The 20,228-nt window shown below is 37.0% G+C and overlaps 1 protein-coding gene across 4 annotated transcripts in view; it reads right to left on the reverse strand.

The window, feature by feature from the left end:
• Window positions 1–1,231: 1,231 nt before the first annotated feature.
• abcc3 (ATP-binding cassette, sub-family C (CFTR/MRP), member 3) overlaps window positions 1,232–20,228 on the reverse strand; it is a 62,075-nt gene continuing 43,078 nt past the window's right edge. For 2 of the 4 annotated variants that reach the window (XM_083556889.1, XM_083556891.1), the window contains exons 21-31: window positions 20,011–20,167; window positions 19,587–19,794; window positions 17,407–17,717; window positions 12,953–13,152; window positions 12,639–12,765; window positions 10,792–10,893; window positions 9,994–10,137; window positions 9,700–9,858; window positions 6,965–7,131; window positions 6,638–6,832; window positions 1,232–2,227 (exon numbers count right to left, since the gene is read on the reverse strand). In XM_083556889.1, the coding sequence (XP_083413015.1) occupies window positions 2,119–2,227; window positions 6,638–6,832; window positions 6,965–7,131; window positions 9,700–9,858; window positions 9,994–10,137; window positions 10,792–10,893; window positions 12,639–12,765; window positions 12,953–13,152; window positions 17,407–17,717; window positions 19,587–19,794; window positions 20,011–20,167 (1,879 nt within the window). In that variant the 3' untranslated portion in view covers window positions 1,232–2,118. Of the gene's footprint in view, window positions 2,228–6,637; window positions 6,833–6,964; window positions 7,132–9,699; window positions 9,859–9,993; window positions 10,138–10,791; window positions 10,894–12,638; window positions 12,766–12,952; window positions 13,153–15,443; window positions 15,758–17,406; window positions 17,718–19,586; window positions 19,795–20,010; window positions 20,168–20,228 lie in introns of all 4 variants that reach the window. The other 2 variants (XM_083556890.1, XM_083556888.1) reach the window with 1 other exon arrangement.

Genomic DNA, 20,228 nt, shown 5'->3' on the forward strand with positions numbered 1-20,228 from the left:
GCTCTGACATGCACTGTTAACTTTGGGACCTTATAAAGACCGGTGTGTGTCTTACCAAATCATGTCTAATCAACTGTATTTACCACAGGTGGACTCCAATCAAGTTGTAGAAACATCTCCAGGATGATCAGTGGAAACTGTACATGGAAACAGTGTTCTTTTTTATTTGTTATTTTTAATACATTTGCAAAGATTTGTTCCCTGGTGGTCTAGTGGTTAGGATGCAGCACTCTCACCGCTGCGGCCCAGGTTCGATCCCCGGTCAGGTAACCAACCCCAGCCATTAGGGTTGCACAAGCCAGTGCACTCTTAGTCCCGGTCCCAAGCCTGGATAAATGGGGAGGGTTGCATTAGGAAGGGCATCCAGTGTAAAAAGGTGCCAAATCGAACATGCGGCTCATGAATACAAATGATCCGCTGTGGCGACCCCTAATGGGAGAAGCCAAAAGAAAGATTTCAAACAAACTTCTTTCATGTTGTCATTATTGGGAAATGTTTGTAGAATTTTGAGTACAATATTGAATTGAATCCATTTTGTAATAAGGTTGTAACATAATAAAAATGTGGAAAAAGTAAAGTGCTGTGAATACTTTCCGGATGCACTGTATACCAAAGAGAAGGAACTGTTAAACCAGCAACAGGGTCCTGGGCCCAAAGATTCACTGATGAATCTGGCTATGAATAAGCAAAGAAATATGAATATAAATAAGGCTGTACAATCTGGTCTGATTATAGAGAAGGGGTCAAAACAACTCCCTGTCCAACCCTGAAAGCACCTACAGATGTGCAGATGACCATAAGAACTGGTTCATGGAACAGTGGGAGAAGGTGGCCTGCTTACCAGGGGAAGAGATGGCACTTTGGCATTCATGGCAACAGTATTCCCAATGTAAAAATAATTAAATGGTTTAGGAAATATAATAAGGAGTCCAAAATGCAGACGTGGCATCTGTAGGATGTGCTGGACAAAGAAATCCTATCTAGGGAGACCCCACCTTACAATTTGTGGATGGTGAAGTATCTGTCGCTAAAATCTTGGAGCCAGATACCACAGCACACCTTAAGCGGTCTTGTGGGGTTCATTTCTCTTTAACTCTGAACTGTTTTGTGTTACAAGCAGGCCATAATCATAGGCAGGTGGTGTATGGCCATTTGGTTTGTGTGTGTGTGTGTGTGTGTGTGTGTGTTATTTGAAAAAGGATGATCAATAAAATAAAGCACAAGAGCACAATTATGAACTTTTCATTTATTATATGATTTCTACACAAAGGTGAATTACATAATAAAATATAAAACATATTTTGGATCACTAAGTATTTGCTTCTTAAGTTTATTAAAATCTCTCATAGTGTTTTTCTTATAGTCCAACATATATTTGTTTACTGATGAGAAAATGGACCCCATATGCACTTTTCAGACGTTCACAGCATAGTGTTTGCTAAGAGTACAAAGTTGTTTCGAATCTAATCGGCATAAATCAGTAAACGCTGTTTTTTTTGTTCTGAATCGAAATGGGCCTGGAGCAAACAGACCAAGGCTGGTTCATACGGTATGAGGTATAAACACGTAGCTGCTAAAGGAAGAAACAGATGATCCCTTTAACTATTTAAATAAAGGCGGCCACGATATTAATGCTTCGCTGCTAAAGTGTAATCAGTCAAAAATATGAATCCAGTCTGGAAACACTTTAAACAAACAACTGCACATCGTACTGAATCTGATTGTCACACAAAAACTTTGGTCACTAAATCATCTTTGGAACTCTCCGATGACAGCAACAACAACAACAACAACAAAAGAAACAATCGGCATAATTGCTTTTGATTGCAAAACTAACAAAACCCGACGTCGGTAATAAAATATGTTCTGTACATGGAGGAATGGCACCTTTACATCAACAGCATTTTTCCCTATAGCATAAGCCTACAAAAACTTAAATAATAAAGTACAAAAATAGACTGCTTCATTGTGAAAATTCAGTGGCCATATGAACCGTAGAACAGCAGTTCTTATAAAACAACAATAATGCGAAAACCGATTACATGTTCAGCTGGGTAACGAAACAATATGATACATTCACTGTCTCAGGCACTGTTGTGTTTCGGCGGCTTCGAAGGCTCACACCATCCCTGCGTCTTTTGCCATGCCGTAGAAGATTCCTTTCTGTGAAATAAGTTTGCTTGGTGTGTCAAACTCTGCAACCTGTCCCTTATCCAACACCAGAACTCTGGGAATGAAAAAAAATAAAGTGATTAAAAGCTATTAAAGTTCAAAAATATCTGTCTACTAAAATGCCAAATGAGCTCCCAATTTTTTCTCATTTGGTTCTGCCAGTTCACAGTCGACCCTCCACACATTACAGGACCACCACCAACTTATGAGAGTACGGGGAAACACAAGGGTGCTTTCACTAATTTATGAGACCAGGCCAAGTTGTGTGTGTAATGAGATGTGTAACAAGATGTGTAAAGGGTTGAATGTTATGGTTAAAAAGTGTATACTTCGATGTATGTTCCAGGTACATCTGATGTGCAACCATTAAAAATACTAAACAGTAACACTTATTTCATCTTGTACATTCCAGTGCATTCCATTTATTTAGTTTTTTTTTTAGTTTCTCAAAACTGCTTTCTGAAGACGTGCTCCCTTAAAACCATATAATCTATGAGAACACACATTACTGTATAAATGATTTATTTATTAAAAAATACAATCATTATGATGTGTAAATATGCCTTCTACAAGGGCTGTGGTTTATAAAAATTTAGTTTTTAGAATTTAGTGATAGTTCAATTTATAATTAATCACAGAAGGTTTGCTTGTTTAAAGCACTTCACAAAATTATGCAGAATTATGCTATGTTGCATTTATTATACCCACTCTGAGATAACAGTGTAAATCCTGGTGTGGTTTAGGAGACAGTACCACAGACCAGTGTCATTTTTTTAATATTTACAGGGCTTTCAGATCGGTACATGTGTACTGAATGCAATCCTTTTTACATGCAGATCATAGTTAAAATCTGAGCTCCCTAAGGAACGTATTTAGTGACGGACCACAAGTTTGTTTAGTCTCCACCTTACGCTTTAAGCACATTTTCTAATTATTATTAAACTTGAAAACATACACAACAATGCTGGGGGTATGAAAAAGAAACTAGAGTTAGTGCAGTTTGACTGTGGCTCCTCACTTCGTACCGGAAATAAGATTTGTTTTGCGCATGCACAAAAACGCTGAAGAATCAATAGAGCTAGCATTAAACGCTAGCCAGGAAGTGGCTAGCCGGTAATGCTAGCGCTATAGATTCGTTAGCCTTTTATGTACAGCTTCAAGAATTTCTTTTAAAAGGAGAAAATCCTGACAATTCCACAAATCGAGGGGCCGAATAAATGAAGGATGGAAGGAATGAAGATGTTTGTTAAAGTATGTTACAATAGTAGTGAAGTAAAACAGTTAAGTACATCATATCTTTAGAAAATTAAATATTAAATGTAAAACACACACACATACACAAAAACACACATCTGTATAACCTGTATTTTTATTAAATATTATTTATTAATTTAGTGTGCCAATTTAATTGATTCCCTAATTTAATCAATAGAATAAAAGCATGTATTGCATTAATTTGATTTATTAAAATTATATTTTTTTTATAAAATTTAATAACATTATTTTATATATTATTTAACCAGGCAGGCATTTTATTGAAATTTTTTTTTAAAAATTGAAACTTTATTAATAAAAATTACAAGCAATTTTATGTTTGGCATTTCTTCCCCCCAATCGTACTGAAAGTGAACTGAACTGTGACTTGAAAACCCAGGACCATACCTAACAGCGAATTTCGTGTACCATTACACCCTTAATATATATACACATACATACATACACACACTCGTGTGTACAAGTGATCTACGGCAACAAGCAAACATTCTGTCCTCAAAATTGATGTGTTAGAAGCAGGAAAATGGGTAAGTGTAAGCATTTGAGTGAGTTGGACAATGTGATGGCTAGGTGTTAAAATAAACGTGTTTATGTGTTAGCGCATTTCTATTTGACCATTTTTATACAAAAATATTAATAAATAAATATAAAGTGAATTTAAAAGAAAGTAAGATTAATTTAAAACTTTCGATGCAACACATTTATTCAGATGAAAAAAAAAGTCCATTGAAATTTTTTTTTTTAAATCATTTGTTTTACTGATGCACCAAATCTCAAATCAAGCACCAAAATCCGCCATGATGCACACATCCAGCAATTAAAGCCGTCCGTGTGGAAACATAGCAAAAGTTCAATTTGGTGTCCTGATAATCTACATAATTTAAAACACTATTATTACTTTAATACATTTACATGAATATTTTGTCTTCATGCTCTATGTTTCACTAATAATAAACATACATTTGCATAAGACAATATTTAAGATGTCAATATTTGTACATGGACAGGTTGATTAGAGTATTAAAAACATGAAAAGGATTAAGATAAATATTTGAATCGATTGAAAGCCCTAATACAGTATATATAAATAACATTTTTATTATATCTTCTCAAGGGGCATGGAAATATACTATACTAATATACTATAAAAATAGCACTTGGATATATTTTAGAGTACCGTAATTTCCGGACTATAAAGCGCACCCATATATAAGCCCACCCACTGAATTTTACAAATATTTTTATTTTTAACATAAATAAGCCGTGTCTACACTAATGTACTTTACACAGGCGTTGACGAAACACGGTGTAACGAGTGAAATATGTTGCACTTCCTTTAGGAGCATAGCGGTATTTTGGGAATAGCATGACACTGCATTTTTCCTCTATTACTGCATGTGTGGAAACCGAGGAATATGTCCTTATTATTTTCTGATGCTCATTTCTAAGTTTCTTTGACTAACCCGTAACGCTGTTGCCAAGAAAAATAAAAAAGCACAAGTTTGGAAACCTGTCTGTCCTTATATGATTTCTGTTGTAACTGGAGTTAGCGAGCTCTCCCTTCACCCAGACTCAACGCGTTACAACGGCTTGTATCTAAACAGTAGCCTACCAAGTAAGTCATTGTTTACTGTCTTCCTCCTTCCTTTCACAACTATTTCTCTCGGGAGTTTATCTTTTGGCATCGTTGTGCGTTTAAAAATCACCCGATGGAAGTTTTTTCTCCCGAAGCCGTGCAGCTCAGAACACAGGTGAGGTGCGTATTTTCGTTTCTGTTCGGAAATTTCATTGGTCTAATGTTATGGGGCTCAGTTTTTTGGCTTGAAGTTTGTGAGACCGGGAAAAACCCAGGAAAAATCCATAAATTAGCCGCATCGTTGTTTAAGCTGCGGGGTTCAAAACGTGGGAAAAAAGTATCGGCTTATAGTCCGGAAAATACGGTAGTCAGTGTGCAGCTTGTACAGCAGTACAGATTTACTTGTCTTCTAAAAATAACTCAAAATACAGCCATTATTGTCTAAATAGCTGGCAACAAAAGTGCGTACACCCTAAGTGTAAAATTAGGTGCTTTAGGTACAATTCTCTCATTCTGACCACTGGATGTTTAACATGGCACCTCATAGTAAAGACTCTCTGAGGATTTGAGGATTAGAATTGTTGCTTTCCACAAAGATGCCTTGGCTATAAGAAGATCAGTAAAACCCTAAAACTGAGTTACAGTGCAGTTGCCAGGGTCATACAGAGGTTTTCCAAAATGGATTTCACTCAGAACAGACCTCGCAAGGGTCCATCAAAGAAATCGAGTCCGTGTGCTGTGCGTCAGGTGCAGAAGCTGCTTCTAAAAACAAAGTGTAGCATCACTGTTTTAGAGGTTGCAGAAGCTGAAGGTTCACGTGCCAGTGCTCAGACCATACGCCTCACACTGCAACAAGTCGGTCTGCAGGCCGTCGTATTAGAAGGAAGCCTCTTCTGAACCTGGCTCACAAGAAAGCCTGCAAACTGTTTGCTAAAGACAACCTGCTCAAGAGCATGAAATACTGGACCTGTGGTTAGATGAGACTAAGATGAACTTGTTTGGCTCAGATGGTGTGCAATACCAAGAAAATTGTCTCTTGCCTACAGTCAAGCATGGTGCTGGTAGCATCATGGTACTGGGGAGCTGCAGTTCATTGAGGGAAACATGGATTCCAACATGTACTGTGACATTTTGAAGCAGAACATGATGCCCTCCCCTCAAAAACTGGGCTGAACGGCAGTTTTCCCAACATGAAAACAATCCCAAACACGCCACCAAGATGACAACTGCCTTGCTGATGAAGCTGAAGGTGAGGGAGTGGCCAAGTATGCATCCAGACCTAATCCATTTTAAACACCTGTGGGGCTCCTCAAGTGGAAGGTGGAGAAGCACCATGTGTCTAACATCCAGCAGCTCCGTGATGTCATTATGGAGGCGTAAAAGAGGATCCCAGCAACAACCTGTGCAGCTCTGGTGAATCTGCAGCTCAGTGCTAGATAATAACTCACATTTGTTGCCAGCTATTTTGACAATAATGGTGTAGGTTGAGTTGTTTTCAGAGGACAGTAAATCTATTCTCTATATCTGTCTGTATGTACTGTCACAATAATTGAATTTTGTGCTAATGGACCAGATTTTTTGACCCAGAGTAGTAAAGGCCAAGCCCAGTCATACCTTGTGTAGTCCATAATGGTGTTGAGTCTGTGAGCGATGGTGAAGACTGTGCAGTCCTCGAACTGTGTGCGAATGGTGGATTGGATGAGATCATCTGTCTCCAAATCAATAGCAGCTGTAGCTTCATCCAGGATGAGGATTCTTGTCTTCCTTAGCAAGGCTCGAGCCAAGCAGACAAGCTGCCTCTGTCCCACACTGCACACACCCAGAACACAGTGGATGTGAGCTCATAGGGATTAACTCTGATATTATAGTCAAGCACTGAAACCTATTAACTGAACCATAATATTTCATCATGCGGTACAGTGTCACATGCTGTTGATGTACCTTAAATTCTCTCCTCCTTCCGAGCATTCCAATTCAAGTTTAGAAGGCTGGTTGCTGACAAACTTATGTAGGTGAGAATGTTTAAGAGCATTCCACAGTTCGTCATCGCTGTATTTGTCAAAAGGGTCGAGGTTCATCCTCAGTGTCCCCGAGAACAGAACTGGTTCCTATAAATAGCAAATTAGGCGGGGCACATTTAAATCGGGCAGGAAAAAATCAATTATTTGGATTTTGGCACCAACACATTTGCTCATCTCATTTTTATTTGTTTAATTATTCAAAATATTCTGTTCAATCAAAAATCAAAAGCGAAGTCTGATTTTTATTAAATATGGAATTAACAATTAATAAACATCACTTTTTTTTTTTGTCTATGTCAGTTATTGCAGAAAAAAATTGTGGGTTCTTCTTGTTTTTTCATGGAGGAATATCAACAAACCTGTCCATCACTAAAATATATCGGATGTGGAAGCATTACATTTTGTGCCTTCACTTGAAAAAGGAGACTAAAACTTCTTCCAATGTCCCTGTGCTCCAAGCCAGCTTCATGAAGATGCGCTTTACACGGGTTGGAATGGAAGATCTTGAGCAGCCTTTTTTACAGCTCTTTTTAGCAGCCTTCTTTATAGCTCTGAATTAAATATGGTTATTCTTTAGGACTACATCTTTAGGACTAATTGGAATGCTGACTGCACCCCAGGCCTCCTCACCTCACCTACATCAGTACCTGACTTTACTGACACCATCTTCCCAACCATCTCCCCAGAAGAGGAAAGGTTATCAAAACTGCAGATTGGTACTAAATGTGGAAATGTTCATGTACTATATTGCCCTTAGTCATTAGTATGGTTTGAGCATCGCTTTCCACATTTAATCCCAATTTGCTCTTATAATTCCCTCCACTCTTCTGGGAAGATGTTGCTCTAGAGTTTGTGGAGATTTGTGTTTATCAGCCACAAGGGTGTTCATAAAAGCAGGTTCTGATGTAGGTGAGGAGGCCTGGGGGTGCAGTCAGTGTTAACATTCATCCCAAAGGTGTTCAGTAGGGATGAGATCAGAGTTCTAAGGCTGGAGACTCAAGATCTTCCTCTCCAAACCATGTAAACCATATCTTCATGGAGTTCACTTTGTACACAGGCGCATTGCCATGCTGGAACAGGTTTGGGTTTCCAAGATCAAGTGACGCAAAACACAACATTTTTTACCGCATCCAAAGACATCCTATATTGTATACCTGCAGGTACTTTTAGTTACTAGTTAAAATTATAATTTGTACGGAGATGCGAGCGACCTCCGAACAAATTTCTAAGGCACGAGCAAACCCACACTGCCGCGTCCCCGCTTTCGGCCGAGGGTAGCATCAGTCGCTTATCTTGTGTCGCTCGTTCATAAAACATAACTTTTTTTTGTGTTATATTTTTATTTCACTAGAAATCTTGAAAAATTTCTCCCAAGAAAATCAGTGATGGTGCTGGGAAAACAAAAGTAAATAGAATTACCATGGAAACCAAGAAAGAAAAGTATGAGCGTGGTGTAGTTCTGTGCATCTCACACTCGCAAACAACCACTACCACATGGGTAAGTGTTAAATTATGTTTACATTACGGTAATTTGCGGTGTATTTGTTTGTTAAAATAGGCTACAAATACGTTTTAAGTGCAGAAATAAGCGATCGAATGAGATCTCAGAATTGATTAAATCACTTTTACATTATTTCTTATGGGGAAAACTAGTTCGAACATACGAGCAAATGGACCTACGAGCAATATTCACTAATGAATTATGCTCGTACAACAGGGTTTTACTGTATTGCAAAAGGAATGGGGTTATTATTTAGTAATTAAATAGTAGTAATTATTCCTCATTTACAGTCTACACCTTTTATTTAAGTCTAAGAAATCCAAAAAGCAATGCCATCCACCAAAGCATAGTTTTGTGTTTTTATCATAAAAAAATAAAAATGCACATATAAATAATAATAACAAAACATATATATGAAAAAAATGGCATTTTCCTTATTCTTATCTAAAAATCATTATTCTCAATACAAAACATATTGTTACTCAGGCAAAAAATTCTGTACCTTTGCTTCTTTTTAAATGCTAAAAACCCCATAGTCCTAAAAACTTCATGTAGTATATGAAAAAAAAAAAGACTTTATTAATAAAATACATCCATTCATCAATAACTAATCGATTCAAATGCAATCAATCTACAGCAGCGTGTAGCGTACAGTATCTGTGCTTACAACACTACTATTGTACTAAATACCTAAATCTACAATCAGCAAAGAGGGGCAAATGAGGACAGGTGGTTCCCATGGATTGACGGTGAATTAGCTGAAATAAAAGTGTTTTTAAAAGTGAATTAGGGTCACGAGAGCAAGAATGAATGCAGAAAACAAAAGACAAACAGGAATATGTTAACGATCTGGACGTGAATTTGCAGCAAATTAGCTACAGTTGTGTTTGGAGTCAAGCATGCTAATTAGCCACTGTTAAACATTTCAAGATGTTTTGCGAGTTGAAAGCTGCTTTGGATCGTAAATTTTTTTGCCAGTATGAAATATTTTTGGCAATCACACCAAAATCTTTTTTTTTTTTTGGCGGACACATTAAAACCTGACTTGAGAGAAATATTAATATAACAATAAATCTTCAACAATAAATTTTCAAAGCTGGGTTTAAGTAAAAACAGCTTGCGTGCGGGTGGGTAAGGGAGAGAAAGTGTTTGACCTGGGGGATGATGGTGAGTTTGGATCGTAGGTCGTGCAGGCCGATCTCGGCAATCTTCACTCCATCGATTGTAATTTCCCCTTCTGCCGCCTCCAGGAGCCGGAACAGACACAGTGTCATGGAGGACTTCCCCGCTCCAGTCCTACCCACAATGCCAATCTGCAAACACACACACACACACACACACACAAAAAAAAAGATATAAAGCGGTCACTACGCACAATTAAGTGCACAGCAAAAGAAATTCTGCAAAAGCAATACTGAGTATCTGCACTGCCTGAATTCATTCCTGACCTTTTCTCCTCCTTTCACCTGGAGAGAAATGTTCTTCAGAACCAAGTCGAGTCCCTCTCGATACCTCACACTGTAGTTACTAAACTCCACTTTGCCCTCAGGAGGCCAGTCTGATGGAGGCTTTTTGTCCACCTCCCACGGTGCCTATAGAAAAAAAAAAAATAGCTATTTATTCAGCGATATGGATTCTTTTGTGTTTTATGTACAGCTTCAAGAATTTCTCTTAAAAAGGAAAAATTCCTGACAATTCCGCATATCGATTGAGTGAATGGATGGATGAAGGATAAGAGGAATTAATTCGTTTATGAACAAACAAATTGAATGAATACATAGATTAGGTTGTGTGTAACAAATGTGAACTATATTATTTAATATCTGCATTTATTTCATTTTATTTAATTGATTTAGTTTGTGCCTATTTAATCAATGACTCAATTTAATCAATATATTAAAAAATGTATTGCATTAATTTGATTTATTCAAATTTTTATATATTTCTTTGTTTTTCTTTATTTTTATTTTTTTTATTAAACCAAGCAGGCATTTTATTTAAAATTATATATATATATATATATAAAAAGTAAACTGGTGATGTTTTACTTCTTCTTCAAGCTGAAAGAAGAACTAATCATCACTCCTGTAAATGAATTATTATTTTTTTTATTCCTGCCCAGTCGTATGGCATCAGTATGAGGCTCGAATGGTCTCTATAAAATGATATAACTGTCTGCTATTTATACATTGCATTGAATCGGTCGTGATCCAGGTCTAAAAAGTAGCTGTGTTGACAACACTGACCTCAGGTGGTGTCTCGGAGTACTCCTTCACTCTCTCTACTGCGACAATGTTGCTTTCAAGCTCAGAGGTCATTCTCACCATCCAGTTCAGGGACATCGTGACCTATTGGATATGGAACGTGAAAATCGGTCACGGTGATGTGTTTTTACACAGCTGTAAAATCACTGCAGCACTAACGTCTTGAGTATGATTCGTTTATTATCTTCGGGTTAGAAAGGCTGTGTTGCAGAACTGATCACTGAGAACTAATGTGAATAAGTGTCTGTGTGAAATAAAAATATTTTCACGTTCAAATATTTATACACGTTTCTAATAGTCTGAAACAAATGCATGCTGTTTCACAATATCACAATATTTTTAAAAATGCTTTCTACAACTGCGTTGGACATTTTTTAACATTTGTGTCAACAATGATGCTGCACACTAGGGTTGCAAAGGGGCGGAAACTTTCCATGGGAACTTCACCTGGGGAATTTGGGAAATATTCCAAGTAGGGAACTTACTAGTAATTGATAAGAATTTATGGGAATTAATTGGAAATGTGGGTGAATGTATGAAAACTGTATCATATACAAACATAAATATAAACATTTTGTTTGGTCATAAGGTGACATGCATGCAAACTGATACAGATTTTTATCATATATATATATATTTGATTAAATTGTTAGTATAATTTAATAATTTAAATGATATATTTAGTTGCGCTATAGCTTACACACAGCACAATGTATGTAATATTTATGTTATTTCTGTGAAAAACATGATTATGGTTTGGAGAAATGCACATGTAGGGGGTGATCCCGCAATTTAAGTTCCCTGATATAGGCTAACCTGCAATTTTGTGTATTCCCAGTTTATTCCCCTTTAATTCACGTTAATTCCCACGGAAAGTTTTCAGTCTTGAAAATTCCTGAAATTTGCAACCCTACTGCACGTTTATAAAGGAACATGTATGTGCTTACCAGAGGTGGAAGAGAACGGATTGCATTTACTCAATTAATTGTAAATGAGTAGTTTCTTTGTGTACTTATACTTTTAAAGTAGTTTTCATAATCAGAAATTGTACTTTTACCTTTACTTTTAATAAATTAATTAAAATCATGCAATTTTCTTTTCTGCAAAAGAGCATAACTCGCATCAGATTTAAATCAAGCATTGAAGTGTTTTTTATTTTAAATAGAATGTTATTGCACTTTCATTTGTAATGGTGTTCTTTCAGTTGAAAACAACTAGTTAATTGATTGCTGTAACTATTGACTATTGGCAAAAATCGTTACGAGAGCGGCCTCTAGAGGCGAATCACTGATTCCACGTGCTGTGAGAGTATGTGCTGCATGGAGAGCGCTATATTTATTTCCTTTAGCACATTTTCATGGTTCGGTAGTGGGGGGTTTTTTTTGTAATAAAGTACAATACTATTTTGCATGGAGTGTTTTTATTTATTTATTCAGTATTCATAAAAAAAAAGTCATCATTTGAATCCGTTTTTTTATTTGTAAAGGTGTTCCTTTAGTTGAAAACAACTAGTTAGAGATTTAGATCTTATTGTCTTTTTTGAACTACACTAGAATCCCACACCCCTTACTGTAAAAAAAAAAAAAAAGGGACTCTGTAAATCTTACTTTGAGTAACTGTCACATGAGCTACTTTTTACTTGAGTAGATTTTTACCCTTGTAACTTGTACTTAAGTACGATTTCATTGAAGTAACAGTTACTTCTAGTTAAGTAAAATGTTTTATTACTCTTTCCACCTCTGGTGCTCACACTCGTGCGTCCGCAATATGTTCAGGACGTCTCCAATTTATTACAAAACCCTCTTTAGAGGACTATTTGGTTACACTACCTGCAGGGCGTACGTGACGGAGAGCCCCACCAGCCCTTCGCTCAGGCTGTCCTTCCTAATCACGGCGAACAGGGCGGCGAACAGCACGATGCAGTTTCCGATAAACTCTATCCGTACCCCCAACCACCTGAACCCATCAAAACACACCGCTGTCATTAAACATCAACACAGAAGGGTTTTATATGAATGGTGGGACAAGCACCACTGGTGGTCTTGCCAAAAAACATTACTGCGAGTCAAGAGAAAATTTGGCAAGACTCACGCCGAACATCTGCACACAATCATGCATGCAGAAGGAGCGAGGCCAGACCTACCTGTTGGAAACAATACCGGGGTAGTAACTCTTTTGGTTCTCGTCCACTTTCCCATCGTTCATGAGCACGAACGAGGTGTTGAGCCCATAAGCACGGATCACGCTAGTGCCGGTGATGGTCTCCGAAAAATGCGAGTAAATAGGGGACCTACTGATCGACTCCAGCCTCTTTAGCTGCCGCGAGGAGGCTACATAAAATCTCTACACAGGAGATGAGGAGGAGAGACACCGACAGCAGGTTTAACAGATATAACTACAATATGAAGCAAAAATGAACTACAGCACACATTGTAATGGGGTTAGGATTCCAATAACACCACATGAATCAGGCATATACACTGTTACTAATGCAAACTATTTAAACTATTTAAATGTAAAATTTGTCTTCTATGGATTGGCAGACGCTTGTATCCAGAGTGGCTTACGTTTATCTCTTTCATACAACTGAGCAGCTATGGGGTTAAGGGCCCTTCTCAGGGACCGAGAAGTTGCAGCTTGGTGACTGGATCCCCAAACTATGGTCTGCCCCTGCATTTGGAACGGCCCTCTGAACAATACCAAAGACATTTTAAAATTTTAATTTAAAAGTCGAAAATTAAAGTTGTTTTAATCATTTCATATCTGTATGTAATAATAAAGGTTATATTTTAAACTAAAATTTCCCTAAGTTATTAATAGAGGTCGAAGCACTGATAATGGATTGCTGAAACTATCGGCTATTGGCAAAAATTATTACGAGAGCGGCCTCTAGAGGCGAATCACCGATTCCACATGCTGCACGGAGAGCGCTATATTAAATTTGTTATTCATAATTTATTCATTATAATATGATATTTATTAATTAATATATTCATATTTATTTCCTTGCACATTTTCATGGTTTAGTAGTGTTTTTTTTTTTTCCTCGTAATAAAGTTCAATACTATTTAGCATGAAGTGTTTTTTTTATTCAGTATCCATTTGAACAGTTTGATTAATCGGTTATCGGCGAGTAAGATCCGACCTAGCTTTCGGCAAAATCCAATATCGGTCGATCTCTAGTTATTAGCGTAGCCTAATTTGTTAGCTTTACCCACCAATCATATGGATAAGTAAGTAAATGTTTTGATTTAAATAGCAATAAATATGAAAAAAATGTCATTATGATAGTTATAATGCTCTGTGAATAGGTTATATATCTCTTGCAATGTAATACTTATTTGCCTGTATGGTGCATAACAAAATAATAAACTAATAAACTAAATAATAAAATCTCCACAATAATACTTATAGCACACTATGGACAATATAATTTTCTGTTACAGACTGAATTACATTCTGTTACATACATTATTCTGTTACAGCAGAAATTACGTAGCCCTCACAGAAAAAGGTTTAAAAATCCATAAAATAGAGTTTTTTCCTTTTTTTCTAAAACATTACTAAATAACAGACTAACGATCTTCACTGAAATCTCTGTGGATGCTTACTGGAATCCTCACCCATTATCAAAGAATGTAGTCCAAATGCATAATATCATTATTATTGTGCATCGACATGAATGTACAACAAAAGACATAAAACCCACTTAGAACCATCAAATCAATACAATAAAAAAAAAAAAAAAACACGGATTTAGAAATCAGGATTATTTCAGTCTCATGCAATGCTGAAGCCAAACCAAAAGCAACATGTGGGGAAAAAAGGAAAAGAACCGCAAAGGAAGCTGCAGTAAGTCATGTGAATGAAGTATGGGGTTTGCAGATTAAAAAAATTTTATACTGTACAAGAGGCACATTTGCAGTAAAAATGCTTTACACACTCATCAGGAAGGGTATTGACCCCCTACTACATGTGTCCTTCACTGTCTCACGGGCCCCTTTGTATAGCATTAAAGGTGTTATGATTGGTGGTCAGTCTGGATTAGGATTATTATCACTACGTTCTATTACATAGGATCACATTTACTGCAATGTTAGGCTCTTGAAATGAATAATAAATGTGACTAGCGCTTTCTGATCAGAACCATCCCTGAATGCCAGGCAGAATGGGGGAAAAAAAGCCTTTCTGAGATGCTTTTAGTGCGATTGTAATGATAGAACACTGGGGTTAAATATAAAGAATTAAAATTAGTCTGGATTAATTAAAAGACATTAACGGAATGAAACCAACTGAAATCACATCTTAAAAAAAAAAAAAAAAAAAAGGACCTCCCATAGCAGACTACTCCTACAAACAGCTGTTCTTTATGCACAATCGTTCGGATTATTCATAATGTAAATCAGCAAATTGGTACCAGTATTTTAGATATCAGCAACGCTTCAGCAATCAATTCGTTCAAAAGAGGTTTTTGGTGTATTAGTCTGCACCTGTTCCAGTTGGATAAAGAACAACTGATGATGAACAACCATACTACTACTCCGAGAATGGCAGGGTGACTACGTGTACTTAAACAGTAAACATATTGACACACGTTAGCATGCTGCATTAATGAGTTAATGTTTCCTATTTACCTGGACCCACCAATAGAACAGCGTTAATGGCACTATGACTATGAAGAACATAGGGGTGAGGGCAGAGCATATGACCAGCACAGTGACTGTGTACCAGAAAGTGCGCATCCAGATATCAATATTTTCTGGAATCAGACAGTCTATTGTGTCCACGTCTTTGCTGAAGCGATTCAACAAGCGCCCTGAGGGGTTGGATTCGAAAAAGGACTGCGGCGACCTCAGAACAGCGCTGAGCATGTGGAGGTGGGTGAAGTTGGCAGCCTTCAGCATAGCGTACACCCGACTCAGTAAAGAGTTAGCCAGAATCAGCACACCTGTGTGGAGTGGAGGGGAGGGAAGATTAAATCAGCTGAACAATGGACTCACACGCTTATTCGTTCAATCCCGGAGACTACAAAACCTACAGGTTCACACAGAGGTTGTTCACACACTCAGGTGTTTAGAAACGCACAGTTTTGTACTAAAACTCTCGTTAATGCTACAACGGAGAGATCTGTAAGAAGTGTGTGAAGTGTAACATGGAAAATTGTGTCTTGTACATCATCCATGGCAAAAAAAGGTCCAAAGCTAAAGATGGAATGGCAAACTAATAAAAAAAAACCTATGGTCAGTCCATCCGAGCTGAGCTTCGGTATCTCAAATGAGTCTATTGTTTAATTCCAACTATCGATTGTATTCCCTATGGAAGTTTGTTTCTGCCACCTACCATTTCTTTTGCCTAATTGCAACTTCAATTTTTGAAATTTTGACTTTTTTCTCTGGACTCTGACTTCATTTCTCAAGATTCTGACAGTTTTTCTCGTGATTCCGATTTTTTTCTCACGATTCTGACTTTATTTCTCGTAATTTTGACTTGTTTCTCACAATTAATTTTTTTTCACCTCACACTTCTTACTTTATTTTTTGCAATATATATATATATATATATATATATATATATATATATATATATATATATATATATATATATATATATATATATATATATATATTTTTTTTTTTTTTTTTGCAATGCCGACCCTATGTCACGCAATTTTGAGTTATCTCCGGGGATCGGAGGCTTAGTTTGATAACCATGCAATTCTTCCATTAACAAAAAGATCTCACGGTTTGTAAAACCATGGCTAAAATTGTCCTATATGATTTGTATTTTATGCTTGATTGGCTAAAAAAAATTCTGAATTTGTAAGAAAAAAAGTAATAATTACAATAAATTGTCAGAATTGCAAGAAACAAAGTCAGACTTGTGAGAATATATCAGAATTGTGAGAAATTCAGTCAAAAATGCCAGAAATAAAGTCGCAATATTTTTTTCAATATGGTATTTTCTATTCCATTAAAAATAAGAGAGAAAGAGAAAGAGAAAGAGAGAGAGAGAGAGAGAGAGAGAGAGAGAGAGAGAGAGAGAGAAAAGAACAAAAAAGAAAACATGTAATGTCACCCTATGGCCACCAGGGTTCAGTAACACATCAGAAATCCTCTGGCTGGGTAAACACATCCAAATCCAAAAAAGGGGAGGATTAAGCAATAAAATGCATTCGTGTGTGTGTGTGTGTGTGTGTGTGTGTGTGTGTGTGTGTGTGTGTGTGTGTGTGTGTGTGTGAGAGAGAGAGAGAGAAAGAGAGAGAGGGAGAGAGAGAGCGAGAAAGAGTACATGCAAACGGTTTAAGGCAGGAAGTAGGCAGGGGAGCTGTTTGTGTGGAAAAAGGAAATGAACATCTCTTCGGTTAGAGAGGGGGAGGAGAGATAGAAAAGAAAAACGAGAATAAGAGATTGCGTCGTGGAAGTGAAAGGAAAAACAAAGGAGGAGAAAGGAAAGGGCAAGAGAAATCACAGCTAGAACCTTCTTTGCCAGCGGCTTTGCTTGCATGCTAGAGCACAAAACACTTTCAATTCTGAAAAGTAGGGAAATATTATTGAAGATTCCTGCAGCTTGACAGTATCTTTTTGGAAAACACAATACCTGCACAAAGAAGTAAATTAGAGCCAATGGGCCAATGACCACAGCAAAGATGGGGGTGGTGTAAATGATAACAATCAGTGTTGAGAGGGAGGTAAAAAAAGTCCCCAGGAACATGAGGATCGTGGAGGGCAAGGACTCATCGATCACGTAAATATCTTTGGAGAAGCGGTTGATGATGCGCCCTATGGGTGTGGTATCAAAGAAAGACTGCGGGGTGTGAAATTTGTTGTCCAGTAGACCCTGGTGCAGCTTGCGGGCAGCCTGAATTTTTCCCATGGCCAGAGTAAAGGAAGAGAACATGACCAGGAGGCCTGCCACAAAAAGAGGAAAGAGGATGAGAGAGTTGCTACACTACACAGACCTGTGGGAGAAAGGAGGTTATGAAGCATGTACTGTATGGAGAGAGAGAAAGAAAAAAAATCAACAAGAAATTCAGGTAATTAGGATGAATACGGGTTATTAGAGATTACAGAGCAGGAACATTAGGCAAAGAACAATCTCTGAGGGAAAAATAAATTTTATATATATATATATATATATATATATATATATATATATATATATATATATATACATAAACATATACATATATATATATATATATATATATATATATATATATATATATATATATATATATGTGTGTATTAAGTGTGCATTCAAAAGTTGTCAAACTGTAGTAATACTGAAGTGAGTGAAGTGCTGTAGTTCATAATTAATTAGTATTTCTTATTTGCATTTTTTTTTTGCTTCAAAAAGTGATGAAGCTCTTCCGTTTACAAAAATACTGTTATTCAGATATTATTATCCTCAAATATTATTATTCTCATTATCTGTAGAATAACATAATTCATTGGTTGTGAATCTAAAAAGTTTTTCCAGGTTGCTGGAGCAGCTGAGAAGGTCATTATACAGTACAAGAGCGGCCTCTAGAGGTGAATCACTGACACGACGTGCTGTTTGTTTTTACATGGGACTGCGTGCTGCACGGAGAGAGCATGGTGTAAAAAGAGTGCTTTATTTACAATTCATTATTTCTCATTTATTAATATATAATATATTCATTAATTGATAAATTCCTATGTATTTAATTTAGAATAAAGTTTTACTTATCAGTACTGTTTTTTTTGTGTTATGTTTGTTTTTTATACAGTATTCATTTTAAAAACAATATAATTTAAATAATCGGTTATCGTACGACTACAAGTATGATCCAACCTAGCTATCGTTATCGATAAAATTCTTTATCGGTCGACCTCTATCTCAAAGAAGAATAAAAGTGTGTACATGGGTGTCAATAACAGAAATCCCACACAGGATTCTACTCCTGTCAACCAAGGTCAGGATTCTCCAGTGAGGCTACAGTGAAGACTCTGCAGCTGATGTGATACAGTGTGTTGCACTGAGATGCTTTTCTGCTCACCATAGGTGTAAAAAGTGGCTATTTCAGTTAACATAACCTTGCTGTCACGTTGAACCAGTCTGACCATTCTTCTTTGAACTCTCTTAAGATCAACAGTTTCTAAAATTCTAAAACAAGCCTGTCTGGCATCAATAAATATGCCATGGTCAAAGCCATTCACATACCATTTTCCAGCATTCCGATGTTTGATGGGAATATTAACCAAAGCTCCTGAACTGTATCTGCATGATTTAATGCATTGTTCTGCTGCCATTTGATTAGCTGATATGATCATTGCATGTATAAGTACAAACTGGTGTTCCTTATGAAATGCTTGGTGAGTGTGTATCTAAATAATAAAATTTGTTTTATACTACTACTACTACTACTACTACTAATAATAATAAAATACGATTTCATTTATCCTATAATCTTCAGTAACTTTATCCTAGTGGATTTGGAGCCTATAATGGCAATTTGGTGTAGTCAATCCGAAAACATGCATGTTTTTGAGATGGGAGGAAACCTAAAAACCCAGAGGTAATAGGAACATGGAGAGAGCATGCAAACACTAGTGTGTTGCCCTATTAAAACCATGCAAAGATCCTCTTCACAAAAATTACTTATAAATGATTCTAAAGCTGTTTTTTTGCAATTTATTTCTTCAAAGACTCTACTTAACTAAATATGTACTCACTAGACTGCCTTATGTTCTACATGGAACGCACCTGCATTTGAAAATAAGCACCACTGACATTTGTACCCATTCGTGCCATACCTTGTGTAAAACCCAGTGCTGCATACACCCCAGCTCTCATCGGTACATTTTCTTCTCTTGTGCTCTCCTCGGTGTCATTAGTCCACGCGGTGAGCCAAATGTTGGCTCCGATAGCCGCTGCACTCTGAGCAGCATACAGAAAGCAGATGAAAATGGACATCAAGGGCCCCACCGCTTTCACGTACTCCCAATAAACCTTGAGTTTCACCTAAATAAATGCAGCAGGTGGAACAGTATACATATATTAGAGTTGAGGAAAACCAAACAGTGACCTGTCTGCAAATGAACAGGGCCTCTTTTTTCTAATAAATACAACATGTTCCTCCTCATCCTATGTACATCGTAAATCCAGAATGCATAACAAAATGACAGTATCAAGTTCAGAGAGTAAAACAAGAGATAAGAAAAGCTGAAAAGCACCAACCCGTCCTGTCTCGGCAGTCTCAGCGTGGATCAGCTTCTCCACTTTAGATTCCTTCTTCTCTTGCAATGGCTCCCCATGCCTCTTCTCGCTGAAGCGGCGTTTGCGTACCGATTTCGTCCTTTGGTTCTCCATATCGTTAGACATAATGCTGATCTGCCTGTGAGAGCAGACAAATGGCCATTTCTGAGAACCATAACCCACATATGGATTATGGAAAC

Source organism: Silurus aristotelis, assembly GCF_946808225.1.
Source record: "Silurus aristotelis genome assembly, chromosome: 12".
NCBI classification, from domain to species: domain Eukaryota; kingdom Metazoa; phylum Chordata; class Actinopteri; order Siluriformes; family Siluridae; genus Silurus; species Silurus aristotelis.